We start from the raw sequence: 16650 nt of genomic DNA on the forward strand, positions 1-16650 counted from the left end.
ATAGGGCAAAAATCCAGGGACTAGTTCATTTTTTTTTTTTTTCATAAAATGCTAATTAGCGAAAAATCTATAATGGCGGAAATGAAATCGGAGATATACGTTTTTTAAGTTTTGAGCCAGTGATTACACTGATATAAGACACTTGGGTGTGCGACAAACGGTTTCGGAGAAACAAGCGCAAACGCGTTTGGTATTGCTATAGCGCCACCTATGGGTCGATATGGCTGGCTCCGTGTTTCTGAGTAGCGACAAGGACTACTACCATCTGACCAAGTCTCAGCTCTGTCGGCCTTACGGTTTGGGCTGCAGTATCAGTTTTATGGCAGAATAATAATAAGAAGAAGAATAATAAAACCAACAAATACAATAGGTTTCTAGCCCTTCGGGCTCGAACCCTAATAATAAAAATCCTTACAAAAACAATAGGTTTTCAGCACTTCGTGCTCGAAACCCTAATAATAAGAATAAAAATCCTTACAAAAACAATAGGTTTTCAGCACTTCGTGCTCGAAACCCTAAATATGTTAGTAAATAAAGTTTGTCTAGAGCAAGATTGTTTTTCCATCAAGCAGGGGCGTAGCAGCAGCGGGGGACTTTTTATAAACAGGTGATTCTGTCCCCCGCACCTATTTTGGACCAATCGCCAATAGTTCCGCCCTTGTTCTCTGGTTTGTTACTCGGATTTGAGTGAACTAACATTCATTCAATAACAAGCCCTCTGTCGTCTCTGTCATGAGATTCGAATCTTTCTTTTCTGTCATTCCTTCATTCTGTCATTCATTCGTTAGGAAGCAGAATGCCCCCCCCCCACTTTTACAATGGCTGTAGAATAACGAAGAATAACGTTTACTACGAATCAATGCAAAAAAATGGTAAAGACCAACAACACGAGTATGAAGTGTCTTTGCAAAACTGCTGCAGGAATCTGTCCAATTTAAAATGCAGTGGGAGGAGACTGGATCGGCATCCAACCTCGCCCCCTGGATCTCACGCTCTGCAGTGAGGAGCCACAGAAATATTTCCATATGCTTCATTTCAACTCATAAAGGGATAGTTCACATAAAACACAAATACTTCCATCCTTTATTCCCCCTTATTCTTTATTCCAAACCTGTATGACTTTCTTCTGCAGAACACAAAAGAAAATATTTTGAAGAACGTTGACTTCCATTGAATGAGCACCAAACCACATTTCTCAAAATATCTTCTTTTGTGTTACACTGCAGAAAGAGTCATACAGGTTTTAAATAACACGAGGCCGAATAAATGATGACATTTTAAACTCCCTTTAAGAGTTCTTTACCATAAATGACTTTATTCAAATCGACAATGTATTCTTTATTATCAATGTGTGCCATTCCACAACATTTGTGCTGCTTTAATGCAATACTCCACCAACTGAGATGCAGGAAAACTGTCTATGAATATATAACAATAGTCTTGTATTTTAGGAAAAAAAGAGAAAACATCTTTGCCTGTGTAAGCCTGTAAATTGGTGTCACAGTTCTAGATTTTTCAGGTGATACAAGGCCACTGCTATGCTGTTGTCAGTGTGTTATGGGAGGATACTTACTGGCTCAAGTCGAAAAAGCCAACACCTAAATGTTTTTGTTCTAGTCACGACTTGGTCTAATGTCTCTTCTTAAAAATAATCCATGATTTGCTTCCTCCTGTTCACTAATCAAAAATCAAGTCTGGCTGCATAGAAAGGTGACAACACATCTCTTCTTAATAAGCTGAACACCACAAATTATATATGATAAGTCACATGACATGTTGATAAATACTTGGGGTTTAGAAGAAATACTAATACTATACTATACTAATAAAATATATTGACTGAACGTACTATAAATACAAATGCTTAAATGTAAACTCTAAATATAAGCAATGGTGATGTACATCCAATAGAGAAGAAAACTGAAAAAAGGGGCACATTATTTTCTGAAATGGCATCACATAATTGTATATCCAGCAGAGGTCAGCCTTTCTCACTGGGCTAACAATTCAAATGTTTGTTTGGCAAACACAGTTTAAGGGACACTCCTAGATTCAGATATTTTAAAAAAATGTTCAAATTGAAAGCTTGCGGAGAGGGAAACAAGAGTGTTGCCCGTCCCTGTTCATTAAATCCTGAGAACTAAACAATGGATGACTCACAGGTTTGACGTCACGAAAGTGTCCACAAAATGAAGCGAGTCGTAGTAAGTAGAATGAAAACAGGTGCACTCTGAGACTGGAACAGGTGGGTCTCGCAGCATTAATCTCTTTGCTTATTGTCATATCTTTTTCTTTATATGCAAATTTAATTTTCTGTCAGAAGGTATTTGAATAATGTGTTTATACGTAATCTTTGAATTTGAACTTGTTTTCTTACAAAATAGTGTTTAATAGTGTAGCATGCAATAGCCTAGTATTTACTTCATTAAATTGTAGCATACTGTAGTATATTACAATAATTACCACTTTGGGTTTATATATAATAAATTATTCTGTAGTAGCCTATTAACTATAGTGAATTGATGAAGTGTGGTATACAATGCAGTGAACTTTAATATTTACTGTGTCAAGGCTCAAAATATTATTTACTGTAAATACTGTAACGTATAGAAAGTTGACCTCAGCTTACTACGGTAAAAGGTACTGTAAACTGCAGTATTTTTACTGGGTCTGTCTAAAAAACAACTTGCTTTTTATGAACTATTTTATACTATCATTTTAAAACCAAACATTATTTGAAGAGTTTGGTCCCAAAATTAGAAAAATCGTGTTTTTATTAGGTTATCAAGTTTTTATTGTGTTTTATCGTGTTAGTTAGCTGTATTTTTTGTTATTATGGCTTAAAATCAAAACAGACCAGCTGCAGTTTGATTGATATTAATTGGAATGCACGATGAAAAACATGACTTTTGAAAACAATTTTTTTTAGTTATTTCATTTTGGAACCAAACTCTTAATTTATTAGAGACAACATTATAAGATTAATTTTGATTCTGGGGTATTGTTGAATGTTGAATGTCTTTTCTCACCATTATTTGATGTTTTTTAGGAGAGTTTTTCAAGAGCAAGACACAGAAACACGCAACAGCCATGGCTTTGGGAGGCCTCGCAATTTTTATGTTTATAATTGTTGCCTTAAATATACTAGCTGCAGTAAGTCTGACAAAAAAACCAATATATTTTTTATTGTTCAAAAATATTGACAGATTTTTTATTTTTTGATGTGGTTACCTCATTCTTTGTAGGCAGCAAGCCTGGCATTATTTGCTGTTGCCATTTGGGTGGCAGTGGATGGATACAAACTCTACGCCATATCTGCGGTGTCAGGTAAAGATGATATCTTTGCGGCTGCCTGGATTGCCATCTTTACAGGCTTCGCCTTCTTCCTCACATGCATGTTTGGCATCTATGCTGCCTTGAAAAGAAGCCGTAATCTCATGCTGGTGGTGAGTTTCCATCCTGGAGCACAATGATAAAGATCTGCCATACATGTAATTGCGTAAAATAATAAAATGTCAAATAAGTGGCATCTCATAACATGTAATTCTTGAGTTTGCATTAACTAGTGGGTAAAGTTAGTTTCTCATCAGGATCACATGCATGATAAACCAAATGTACTTTATTAGGATACATTAACTAAAAAGATTTTTTCTTTAAAAAGCAACCTGATCTGATATTGTAATATCCAATGGATTGACAAAGTGTCATTTGAGTGTCCAAATGCTTTTTAGGGCTACTGTTATTCATTGATGACTCAATCAAATGATATTTTAAGGAATCAGATTATAGATTTTACCAGTTTAATGTACTCTTCCAATTGTCATCTTCCACAGTACCTTATCATAATGTTCATCATCTTTATATTTGAATGTGCATCGGCCATCACAGCAGCAACCAACCGAGATTATGTAAGTACACACCCGCCTATCTGTGTTAAAATGGAACACTTGGTTAATTTATCATTTTCATACAAAATGAAATGATATAATAGTCTGAACAAGAGTCGATCTCTATGCCATTTCTCTTTCCTCTTTCTCAGCTGGTTGGAAACAGTAACCTGGTGAAGAAACAGATGCTGAAGTACTACACCGAGGACAGTAGCAATGGGAATCGGATAACAGACACATGGAACAGAGTTATGCAAGAGGTAAGTGGAAAACTCCCATGAACTCTAGCAGAACGATCTTCAACTTGTTCAGATGAACACAAGAAGGCACATTCCAAACCACATGGGTGTATGTTTGACTAAAGCTTTACTGTTCGAAAAAATTACAAAACCTGTCACTCGGGTGGTGCTGTTTCAAAAAATACACCTTTGCACCTATAGAGTTCTATTAGTTGCGTAATATGGATACCAAATGTAGCCTGTCCTGAAACTTAAAATGTTTAAATTCGAATTTTTTCAGGAAATGGAAGAAACACTTCCTGTGACTAATTAAATGCTGTGTTGTCAAAGTTGAAGTATTTTTTAATACGTTTTATTGGTTACAAATTAGCAAAACCCAGTGACAAACATAAAGGGTGACAATTGATAATGATTCATGGCAAAAAAAAAGGTGGAGAAACGAGGTTTCAATAGGAAAGTAGCGACATATTTTCACCTGAATGCATGGACGCATTATGACTTCAAAGGGCCCCGGGGCCAGTTACCTCTAAGGGCCCCCCTCCCACAATTTCTCAGTTCTCTCCCTTAGCGGCGGATTCACAGTTATAGAACGTGAAATGAATATTAAAACCGCTCTCCCTCTGCGTCGAATGCATGCACTACGCTTAAACTAATATGTACAGGGTTTAAAGAAGTCAAATATTAGCTCTCAGCGAAAAAACAACAATGGACCGTATGAATGCGTATGAAACACGTCTTTAATTAACTGTCAAATATACACATATTTGATGCATCACATAAATAAAAACATATTTATCAACATAAAATGCACCTGTGAAGGGGTGTCGCAAGTTGGGGGAAAAGGGTGACATAGGCCTTGGCATTTGAGGGACCATGAAGTTCCTGAAATGATGATTATTATATATTTTACAATTGTGCGCCTATACTTCCCGTCTGTGCAACTTTTCTTTTCTCCGATAATCTTGAGAACCTGTGTAAGCAGGGTGCCCAAAATACTGCCACTGCAATATAGCTATACATTTTCGACACAAATACTAAAAACAAACTACCCAAACACAACTTCTCTCCCAACAGATGTAAGATAGATAGTCAATTACTTCCTGTAATGACTAATAGTCATAAACGCAGCAATATTTCATGAAAACATAGGCATTGTAATGAAATACAAAGATAAACATTTGTTTTCATTGTTGTTGGGATCGCTGTACCAAAGTGCATGGCGCAACCTTGAAGCCCAGTGCTCCCTCAGGCTCATTGAAGTCATGGGCCCCTGGGCACATGGTATGTATGAGGTGCTTTTTAAAGGGTTCCATCCTAAGAGACTGCTTTTGTCAATTTTTCCTGACAGTGTAGACTAATACAGAGACAGAAACCGACAACAAAATTAATATTTGGATAATCTTCATAAGTGTCACAGCATGTCTTTCTGAAAAGCAGGTTTATCTTTTCATAAATATGAGAGAATATTCTCTTCACAAAACATGTAATAAACAAAAACAGGTAATGCGTTGTTGATGTTTCATTGATTTATTTTGTAACTTTTATTAAGTGCGGAGGCTGAAATCCTACACAAAACTATAAAAGGCAACAACAAATATTGATCTGCTTCTTTGTGCAGATAAATATGAATTTTTATTTGAATGCATGATTGAATACTACATTAAAAACAAACTATTTATCATCAATATTAGGAATTGAGAATTTTTCCATTGAATTGTCTGTTTCTTCCATCGTTAGGGTAAGTGCTGTGGCGCAGATGGTCCAACAGACTGGATACTATTTGAATCTACCTACAAAACAAATTTTCCAAATTCATTCATCTGGCCTGAAAACTGCTGCGAGAAGTTGAGCAACTCTGAGGTGAAAGATCCACAGAGTTGTAAAGTTGGTGGCCAAGCTTTGTTCAAAAAGGTAATATTAAAAAAATCAAATGTTTGTTTGCAAAGACACATCTATGGTATGATTCTTCAATACTGTTCTCATGTCTCTTTTTAGGGTTGCTTCCAGCACATTGAACGGGTTTTAAGTCACTACACATGGGCTGTGAGCTGGTATGGATTTGCCGTTCTCATGTTTGTGGTAAGTCACATCATCTGCTGCTTTCTAGATTGAACATTAGCACAACATTTACACAACTTATTTTAAATATACAAACACAACCAGTGTTGGATCCTGACTCTTATATGCACATTTGTGTTACAGTTTTTTATGCTACTGCTCGCCATGGTCTACTACGTACAGTTGGATTAATGGTACGGACTCAAACCAGCAGCCGCACCTGCTTCAGAGGCGCTTACACTCTGTTTTCACTCCTAGCAAAAGTAACGCACCGTGTTTTCAAATTGCACAATGGTAACAACATGACACGTGCAGTTCTTTGTGTTCAAGTTTGGGATTAGTATAAAGCATTGAGAAAGTTCTTGCGCAATTATTATTCATACAGTTTTATGATGTCATATTAATTTAAAGATTAACGTGATTTCAATAGTAATGGAGTTTTATCGACTGCATTTATGTCAATGTTGATTTCAAAAGAAAATAATTTTCAATGCTACAACCTTTTAAAAAAAACTAATAAAGATGGTTGGTTTATTGTATCAACGTTAAATTAGTTATTCTCAACTTGATTTAACGTTAATCTGATTATTAGGGTACAACGAAAAAACAAATAGTTGGATTTATTTATGCATTAAGGTGTAAATTTGCGCATGTTTTTGCACACAGTTTTTTTGAATAAATGAAAAAAATGAAGGAAAATATAATTTATAAAAAATTGTGTAAAAATGTAAGTAAATCCTACTAGGTTTTTTATCAGTGTAGAACCCAAAAATGCAAAAGTTACAGTTTGAATATGACTTTACACAAATCGAAATGTTTAGGTAGTGTGGTAATCGACATTGAAAATTGTGACTTGTTAAAAATTCAATAGTTAAAATGCATCAGAAATACAGTATATCGTCGCTGTCTTTACAAAACCTCAGATGTCCAGATTGGATGTTTTCCAGAAGAAAAAAAATATATAGTTTTAATAAATACTATGTTGTCAAAGCTGACACGCACTTTTTGATACTTTTTATTGGTTAGATATACAAAACCCAGGGACAAACATGAATGGTAAATATTTATGATATATAATATATATAATAATATATAAAAAATATTGAGATATGAGGTTTAAGAAGGACAGCAGCCATATACTGAAATATATACTGAATTTACTGAGTGTTATGGATTACAAGTTGTTATTAAAACAGAAATGTTAATTAAATCTTTTAAAATCGAATTAGTTTTTCTCCATTTTTACCGCACAACTGATGCGTGACTGTGTTCAGTGCTACAGACTCGTATGGTGTATTGACTGGAATCTAAAAATACAAAATCACACCTCACACAGTGTCATGCAAGAACAGGAATGTCATTAAAAAAAAGATTGATCGATTTATTTCCAAAGGTGAAAGGGAGACAAAAGGCTGGCATCTCCGCACACAGCAATTAACATTAAAAAGCATGTTAGTCTATGCATATGTCTGCTTGAATTTAGACTCAACTGGGAGTGTCGCCTGTCACTGTGAATCAGACTGGTTTTGCAGGATGTCATACAGGAAAGACCTCTCTCATGTTACTTGCAGCAAAGAAAGGTTGCCGCCTCAGTGGGTGGAGACTGTGTGTCAATCCGGCCAGCACTGTCATTCAAAACCTGATGACTTACTTTCTTCTGCAGAACAAAAAACAAGATAATTTAAAGAATGTTGGTAACCGAACAGTCGCGGTACTTATTGATTTGCAGTGGTTTTGTGTCCTTAATAGTGGATTTGTACCAGTTGTTATCAACATTTTTTTAAATATGACAAGAGGGAGAGTAAATGATGACAGAATTTATATTTCGGGTGAACTATCCGTTTAACACAAGCTTCCACTTCAAGGTCACGTTTGAACTATTTAAGAATGTTATTTATGTAAATGAAGGTTATCATAATTTTATCCCATGTTCATTAGTACAGGATTATGCCAAATTGTCATTAAAATTACATTTAATTTGTGCACATTAAGCAGCTTTTCTTTCATTTGCAAGTACTAAAGGGAAAGTGTGTCATTATCCAAATGAGCAAAAAAGGTTCTGCTATCCACACCAGCATATTGCACAAGTAAAAGATTTTAAAACACCGTCACATAAACTCTACATAAGTCAAGACACATTTTACTTGTGAACATCATTAAAGTATTAGTTCACTCAAAAATGAAAATAATCATTTCAAACCTGTATGACAATGGCAGTACCTATTCACTTCTATTGTATGGACACATAACCAACGCAAGTGAATGGGTACCACTATTGTTTGGTCAACAACATTCTTCAAATATCTTGTTTTTGTTCAGCAGAAGAAAGGAAGTCATACAGGTTTTGAATGAAATAAAGGTGAATAAATGATGACAGGTTTTATATTTTTGGGTGAACAATCCCCAAAATAGGACCTACACCTCTTATTTTACCGCTGTACAAAAAAATGGTCCAAAAATAAATCAACAAACTACAGTTTCGTCACTGACGGTTTAATTCACATACTGGAAAATATTACAAAATAAGATGAAGTGCCTTTAGTGCTAAAGGCTGATGGGGGATCATTGGAGATTCAGTTCATGTATATACCTTCAAAGCCACATGCACGACCTCTCACCGAAACATACACGCGCACGGGACATACATAGGTAGCATTAAGATTTCATGTTTTTAGGAACATATTTCCTTGGTTATTCACTGCATAGATATGTATTAAAAATGATCAGACATGCATACGGTCTCACTCTCTTTCACTCCATCAAACGCACACACACAAACATACTCTCTTATCCAGACATTATATCTACAGGACTTGGGAACATAAAAAGTGTAAATAAGGGCAACTGGGCTAAAACACATGAAGCCCTTCAATATCTGCTTTCAAACCAAAGATAATCAATTATTAATGAAAGGCACCGATCACTAACCTTTTACACAGATCAACTCAATTTTAAAGGATTTACCACATTTTGATGCGGTTTTGTTTAAAGGAACAGTTCACTCAAAAATGAAAATTCTGTTATCATTTACTCAACTTCGAGTTGATTCAAAATCTCTATAAATGTCTTTGTTCTGATGAACATAGAGAAAGATATTTGGAACAATGCTTGTACCAAACAGTTATTGGCCACAATTGAGTACCATTGTAGGAAAAATGACTTTATGAATTTCTTTGTTCTGTTGAACACAAAAGAAGATTTTAAACAATGTAGGAAAGCAAAGAGTTCTGGGGCACTTTTGACTACCAATTCGATTTATTCTAATATAGTAGTCAATGGTGGCCAAGAACTCTTGGTTACAAACATTCGTCCAAATATCTTTTTCTATGTTCATCAGAAAAATAAAATTTACACAGATTTGGAACACCTTAAGGGTGAGTAAATGATAACGGTTTTTTTTTCCGGTGAACTGCCGGTTTAAATATGAAGTCTGGAAAATGCTGTAGAACGAATTTACGTTAAGTGGATCGTGTCAATTATTGGAGGTTGTTTGAGAGTGACAGGTTGACAAAACCCACCATAAATACTTGCTTTGGATAGGAACACCAATTTGAAATAAATCCTCTGACACATTACTTAAGAATGAACAGAATACAGTACCACATGAAAATATTCACACTCACACCCTCCGAAAACCAACACCAGTACCTTCCACGCAAGGCAACATTTCGTTCCATGTGCTTAACTTTAGATACTCTAAGCATGTTGCACTTTTACAAATTCACACAGAAATTAAAACTAAAAGTTCTAAACTTCACATTTTAAAAACAAATTTAGAAAAAGCAAAATAAAACTATTTAACAAGAACTTGTTCCAACAGAAATCCACAATAACTTAAACAAGCAATAAAAAACAAATAAATGGGAAATACAACAAAAACAGCTTCTGAGCTTCTTATAACCAACAGCATCTCTTGAGGTTCTTTTTATCGTACTTTAAAGAGGAAAACACATTAATCCTGTGTACCTGTACAACATAAAAAAATGTGTTAAAACTAAACGAACAAAACTCGAAGCAGTAAAACAAAAATGAACCACTGAGCAACCGTCCGTCAGAGGAATAGCAGCGACGCACCTCTCTGACTACATCTGCAGGACAGCACAGTGTGTTCTGGAATGTTTTCATATCTAAGCCACTTAACGGTTCACTTCTTTGATACTTTCAGCTTCGTGCCTTCATCACGTACACTTTATCACTCCAATACACACTCAAATCACGGGACAGCAGTGAGATCTTTCTGAAACAGGAACATCCCTCAAAGAGGTTAAACAAAATCTTTCACAACCTGTACAGGAAACATAAATGTCTAGTGCTTCTATCTGTCTACGCCACATTATTAAAGTCTAAAGACACAGGTGTGCTGTGTGGCAGTTGTGCTCTTTAGCAGTAACTACGGGTCTGGCCTTCAGTTCGTATGGTCCAGTTGGGTCCCGGCAGGCTCCCTTGCCGGTTCAGACCTCTCGGGTTCATCAACCCCGGAGGTCGGAGAGAAGGATCTAGGACGATGTCTCGTCGGGGTGTGTTGGGATACTGTGGAAGCACTGGCCCTGACTGGTATGGTAACTGGTTAAACTGGTTGGCCACCATGTGGGGCCCGTATCCTCTTGTTGACCCAACGGCTAAATTTGAGAAGGCCACTGTAGGTGGAGTGCACGTGTGGGGGGCGTCTGGGAGGGCCTGAGGGCCCCAGCTGGGGTATGGGGCATCCTGATAATGCTGTCTTGGGGGATAAGGGTTAGGGGTTGTGCTTTCTCCCTGTGCACTTGGAATAAAGTCTTGGCTTCGGTAAAACTTAAGGACTTGGTTGCCCGATGGCATGACGTCAAACGCTTGTCTATACTGGCCTCCAGAGGATCTACGCAAGAGGTCTTGTCGTTGGAAAGCTTCTCTTTGAGTCACCTGAACTTCAAAGCGCCCTCGAGAGGGTCCCGGGGTGTATACGTTGTATGCAGGGGGTGGTTGCTGCTGTTGGCTGGGGTAGGGATTCGGGGGATGCTCAAAATGTGGGGAAGACGAGGATGAGGAAGAAGCCGGCGCAGCCTCCTTTTCATCCTCAGCAAGCTTTTCAATGAGCAAGGAGGCGATGTCTTTACCCGTGAGGATGTGAGCGGGCTCTGTTGTGGTGCTTTGCGGATCCGAGCGGCTGTGGAAGTGCGTGGTGCCGGATGAGGCTGGATTGATGTCTTTAGAATCCAGGGACGCATCGTTCTGAGGACAGTCCAAGATAGCCATAGGACTTGCTTCTTGTGGTTGCTTTTGTTGTTTATCATCGGGTGGTGGCTCTGATGGTGGCATTAGCGTCTCCAAATCTCGATTACCATCACCGTCAAGGTCAGTGGTGGCCCAACACTTTGTAGTTACTCCTGACGGGCTTGTAAATGGGTAGTTGACATAAATGTGCTCGGGCTGATCTTTCGTAAGCTCTTGCGCAGGAGAGGACTGAGGCGGCTGGGCTTGATGTGGCTTAAATCCGGCATGCTGATGCTGATTCAGAGGCAAGTCTTCTGGTCTAGAAGCTTCAAAGTACCGATAACACACCTTTCCATTTTCAAAGTAGGGGTGAAGTTGAGAGGTATTGTGGTCTGCTGAAGGCGAGCGCTGGGAGCAAGACAGGCCACGCAGGTGCACGGATAGAGGGAGTACGCCCACTGAGGAGCCCATGGGATGCACTTCACTTCGGGTCAGCCGGACAGATGATGATGTCTGTCGCTGAGTCCGTGAGTGGGGAGGATGACCTGAGGATCCATCATGAGAGCGATGGTGAGAATGGGAAAAAGAAAAAGAGTGAGAGTGTGCTGCGGCCCAGGCTCGTGTGGCCTCCGATGACCACAACTGGGGAGCTCTACCACCACCTTGGTGGTTATACGGAGGGGGTTGACCTCTGGAAACAGGCCTTTGATTGGCCGGGTCAGTAAGATGGAGGTTGCCCTCTAGATCCAGCTTCATATTCTGATAGCTGTGTCGTGCGTAGCTGGGTGGATGCTCAGGTGCGCCAATCTCATAGTAGAAGTTCTCCATCTTGGATGGATCTTCAGAAGAGGGGACAACAGGTCTGATCGGAGTTGCCTGCTGGGGAACGTGTGCGGCTTGGCCGGCCATTCTGGTGGCGTGATACCGAGACAGTGCGTCGGAGGTACTACTGATGCGTTCGGAGAAAGCTCTGGAAAGTGGTTGGGTAACCTGAGGAGGCCCTGCAAAGCGTCGGATGCGGGTGGCATCCAAAGAACGGCGCATGTAATTATGTCGGTCCGTCTGCGAGAGCGGAGCTCTCAGGGGAGCAAGATCAGGGGGCTTGGGTGGAACTTTAGGGCGGGTGGGCTGGAAGGCTCGTACCTGGGCCAGTGGAGAGCTCTCAGATTTGGAGTGCAGGATCTGGAGGTGTGGCTGTGAGGCAGGCTTGGACTGACAGTTGAGAGTTGTGTGAGGTTTCTGCTGTTGAAGCTGTGGAGCAGAAAACTGACGTCCATACGCTGGTGGTTTCCTCTGGGAATGGGCAGTGTCATTGGAGGTTGGGCTGGATTTTGAGGGTTGTGCTGAAGAAATCGTCTCCTCGTTTTTATAGATAGGGCTTGGGGTTCGCTCAATGTCCTCCGAGGAACTTGCAGCTGACAGTTCTGAATTAGATGACCCCGAATCAGACACTGAGCTGGCAGAAGACCGAGTCCCAGGTGGAGACCTTTGCTCTGCACCATGTGATTTATCTGCATGTTGTTCAGTTCCTGTTTCATCCTCATCAGCATCACCCTCAGTCTTCCACACAGAAAGCGGGCGCACGGTGGAGTAGATCTGATTAGGGTCAGAGGATAGCAAAGCACCAGCATCAGCAGAAAGTGACCTCTGAAAGCGTAAGTCTGTCTCAGAGGCTCCCGTCTGACGGGGTCGGTATGGGGGAGATGCACCTTGCCGCAGGGCCTTGTTGGCACTTTCAGCCAGGGCCAGAGCCATAAGGCGTGCAGGGTTTTTGGGAGGAGGTGGCGGGGGCTGTTGCGAAGGAAGAGGATTGCCAGCTGGACCCAAAATACCTGAAATAAAAAGAACGGAGAGTAAAGGATTTGTAAGAAATTGGAGTGCTTCTGAACCCGTGTTTGCATTTTGCGAAGTGGTCTATATCAACGCAAGATTTTTTCTGAAATTAAAGTTTACTCACTGGGACCCTTGATCTTGACGCTGGGGCCCAATTTACTGCTGAGCTCCTGCTGACAGCTCTCTGTGAGCTGAAAGTCACATGACCTCAAGAGCATAGATATCATCTGGGGTGGCTGTGGCGGCCCACTGTTCGGGATTCCAGTTTGCAATTCACCAGCTCGCCCACCAATCATTTCCAAAACCTTAAAAGTTTAAAATAACATATTTGTTTTGCATAAGCACTTGACAAGGTCAACTTATCACAATCAACAAAAAAAGGAGTTGTAACAAATCTTTGCTGAAAATCACCTTGGCAGGTACACTGATGGCGATCGGATCAGAAATGTCAAGAGACGGTGGGGATTTTGGCGCTTTAGGTGAAAGAGCATGAACGACTTTACGAGTAAAAGAACGTCTCTCTTGCTGTGGCTGGGATGGCTGAGCCGTGGTAGTTGGCGTCTGGCCGTGGGAGGGGCTTACTTTTGACTCGCCCTGCAGGGCGGTGCTCACAGAAGGATTAGTGGCCACAGACGGCCTGTGCTGACAGAACACCTGCTGAGGCGGAGCCGCCGCAGCCAAGATCAAACTCCGTCGGGCAGCAGCTTCTGATTGGTTGAGGACAGAGTCTGGATCCTCCGTAATTGATCGCTGGCTCCCTGAGCGGGCGTGACCTTGATGGCTGAGACAGCGATATGGAGGGGGTGCAGGCGCAGGAGGGGACTCTCTGCCGCCCGGGGGAACGCAGGTGCCTCCCAATCCGATTGGCCCATCTTCCAAGAAGGTGGGGCTGAAGTCGATGACATCTTCTGCCATCCATGAGGTGGATGGTTCTTGGGAGAAATCGGGTAACATGTACACACCCTCCTCATCCTCTTCGTCTTCATCCTCTTCCTCATCCGCACCACGGGTGTCCTCGGGCAGGAGGCTATCGTAGGAGCGACTCGGATGGATTGTAGATGGGGAGTGCTGGGGAAGGAGCTGTGGGTCGACCGAAGCAGCCAGAGAGAGGCCATCGCTGCTGGAGCGAGGTCTTCGCAAGCGCTGCATCTTTCCTTGACCTGAGATGGAAAGAAGTCGTAACATCAATTTTACTCTTTTCAATGAATAAGCAGAAATGAGATATGAGAAGTTTGAAAATGACATGAGGGTAACAAATAATAGTAGATTAATAATGGTAGCATTGATGTGTCATTCGGACCTGCTCCACTGTGCTGAGACGACAGAGACTCCTCACTCTTCGCTGATCTGAGAGTCACGCTGTCTACCCTACAACCTAAATCACACAAACACAGATCTCAAAAACAAGCTTTTTTCTTTCGACATATGAAAATGGTCAAAAAAGTGAAGTTTATTCTACAGTCTATCGAGATATGTCACAAACCTGCGTGAGACGTGGTGGGCTGAAACAGAGAAGTGATCCGGGTGGGTTTGCGTCTACCTGCAGCTCCGGGTTTCCCAATGGCAAAGAACGTCTTCCAGCTCCCTCCTGCCGACTTTCGGACCTTCATGCCTCTTTTCCTTCTGAAAGAAATAAGAAAATATGTCAAACAAATCTATTACCTATTCCATTCAAAAAAAAATTCGATCGTTCCAAAGAAACCCACTTGTCGGGGAGGTCGAGCACAGCATGAAACTGGCCCTGAAAAGCATGAGGAGATCCCTGCAGGAGAAGAGGAGCTTGGGTACGAGCCTGCGCCTCCTCCAGAGACAGAAGCCTGTTGGACACAAACGACTTGGGCCTGGTGAGAGACTGCCGGGCTGCGGGAGGAAACATAACAAGAGAAAGATTCAGAGTCATATTTGACTTAAAAGGCAAAGGGCAAAAGCGAATAAATTGAGGCAGGTTTTGGCAAAGAGTTTTGGCAGGTTTCGCAGCGAACGGCAACAAACAAACAAACATAATTCAACATTGTCAGAAAAAACATGAGCTTGTTCAAAGCTCCCCAGTCCGTACAGCTCTACTGTAAGTATAAGCTTTGTAGAATTCACACACTGAGAGATCACAAGTAGACAAAAGTGAAGAACATACTCTACACAAGAATGCAAATGCAGACACAACAAGTTACCATGAAGTACTTCGTTGTTGATCAAGATGCACATTTAAAGGGATACTTCCTCCAAAAAGGAAAATTCTGTCATCATTTACTCACACTCATATAATTTCAAAGCTGCATAAATAACTTTGTTCCGATTAACACAAAGAAAGATATTTGGAAGAATGTTATTTTCTTATTTTCCCTTTAAAGACATCATTGACTACCATAGTAGGAAGAATTAAATGGTGGTCAAAGGTGCCCAAGAACTTCCTAAATTTCCACTACTATGGTAGTGGATGAAGTCCCAGAACTGATAAATTGCTAACATTCTTCCAAATATCTTTCTCTGTGTTCACTGGAACAAAGACATTAATACAGGTTTGAAACAACCTGAGGGTGAGTAAGTGATGACAGCTTTTCATCAGATGTCATCATTCACCCTCATATGGTTCAAAACCTGTATGTGACTCTTTGCGGGACACAAAAGAAGATATTTGAGAAATGTTTCAATGGTTTTGTGTGCATACATTGGAAGTCAACAGATTAAAATATCTTCTTTTGTTTTCTGCAGAGGAACGAAAATCAAACAGGTCTGGAATGACATGAAGGTGAGAAAATTATGAAAGTTTTTGTTTTCGTTGATCTGTGACTATAACATAAATTCTTGTGTCATTTCTTGAGTTTCAGGCCATGGCCAGCACATAAAATCCAGAACATCAAACAAGTAGAATCAGAAACATAGCCTGCAAAAATAGGAGTAAAGACTGTGTGACATGTAGCTGTACGCTGAAAGCAACATTTAGGGTTAATTCTTACAAAATGCCTTCGATTAAAACAAAAACGTAAGCGGACACACAAAAAAAAATGACTGAATTACACTTTACCTGATACTAGTGTCTGGTTTTGATCATTAACCTCATGTCCAACTTAATGAAATTATTATTACATGGTGGAAAATATAAATATACACACTTTTTCCAAGAACAAAATTTGATTCAGTACATGTCAACAGAGAGAGATATTTATTGCCTTATAAACACCATGCTGCAAAATAATTACATTTTTGTAAACGTGTTAACAACTTGCATACACAATTTGGAAACACTTTACAGTAAAGTTTGATAACAGTAGTTTAGCTAACATGAATTAACATCGAGCAATACTTCTATAGCATTTATTAATTGTTTCACATCATAGTTTTAGTATTTACTAATGAATTAAACCAACAGTTGTACCTGTTGATAATGCACAGTGAATTAACATGAACAATTGACTAACATACTACATAAATGTTAAAAAGTATAT

General features: G+C 39.8%; 2 protein-coding genes across 9 annotated transcripts in view; one reads left to right on the forward strand and one right to left on the reverse strand.

The window, feature by feature from the left end:
* Window positions 1-2129: 2129 nt before the first annotated feature.
* Window positions 2130-6723, forward strand: upk1a (uroplakin 1a). 2 transcript variants are annotated; one of them, XM_056761698.1, is made up of 8 exons: window positions 2130-2245; window positions 3050-3153; window positions 3246-3446; window positions 3834-3908; window positions 4040-4147; window positions 5864-6037; window positions 6122-6205; window positions 6329-6723. In XM_056761698.1, the coding sequence occupies exons 2-8, from the start codon at window positions 3091-3093 to the stop codon at window positions 6374-6376; spliced, it is 753 nt and encodes a 250-aa protein (XP_056617676.1). In that variant the 5' UTR covers window positions 2130-2245; window positions 3050-3090; the 3' UTR covers window positions 6377-6723. The 2 variants fall into 2 exon arrangements, with proteins under 2 accessions (XP_056617676.1, XP_056617677.1); XM_056761699.1 differs by lacking the exon at window positions 2130-2245 and adding an exon at window positions 2261-2323.
* Window positions 6724-7551: 828 nt separating this feature from the next.
* The window catches only part of arhgap33 (Rho GTPase activating protein 33), a 40179-nt gene continuing 31080 nt past the window's right edge, over window positions 7552-16650 (reverse strand). For all 7 annotated transcript variants that reach the window (XM_056761696.1, XM_056761692.1, XM_056761691.1 and 4 more), the window contains 6 exons: window positions 14914-15067; window positions 14691-14830; window positions 14508-14582; window positions 13619-14367; window positions 13332-13512; window positions 7552-13206 (listed from right to left, as the gene is read on the reverse strand). In XM_056761696.1, coding sequence (XP_056617674.1) covers window positions 10565-13206; window positions 13332-13512; window positions 13619-14367; window positions 14508-14582; window positions 14691-14830; window positions 14914-15067 — 3941 coding nt within the window. In that variant the 3' untranslated portion in view covers window positions 7552-10564. The remainder of the gene's footprint in view (window positions 13207-13331; window positions 13513-13618; window positions 14368-14507; window positions 14583-14690; window positions 14831-14913; window positions 15068-16650) is intronic.

This window comes from Triplophysa dalaica, chromosome 12 (genome assembly GCF_015846415.1).
Source record: "Triplophysa dalaica isolate WHDGS20190420 chromosome 12, ASM1584641v1, whole genome shotgun sequence".
Classification (NCBI taxonomy): Eukaryota; Metazoa; Chordata; class Actinopteri; order Cypriniformes; family Nemacheilidae; genus Triplophysa; species Triplophysa dalaica.

Excerpts from the sequence above, each read along its gene's own strand:
- upk1a (XM_056761698.1), top strand. The coding sequence starts at position 3,091 with ATGGCTTTGGGAGGCCTCGCAATTTTTATGTTTATAATTGTTGCCTTA. Across the intron at positions 3,447-3,833 it reads GCCGTAATCTCATGCTGGTG|TACCTTATCATAATGTTCAT; the intron begins GTGAGTTTCCAT and ends CATCTTCCACAG. Across the intron at positions 4,148-5,863 it reads GGAACAGAGTTATGCAAGAG|GGTAAGTGCTGTGGCGCAGA; the intron begins GTAAGTGGAAAA and ends TTCCATCGTTAG.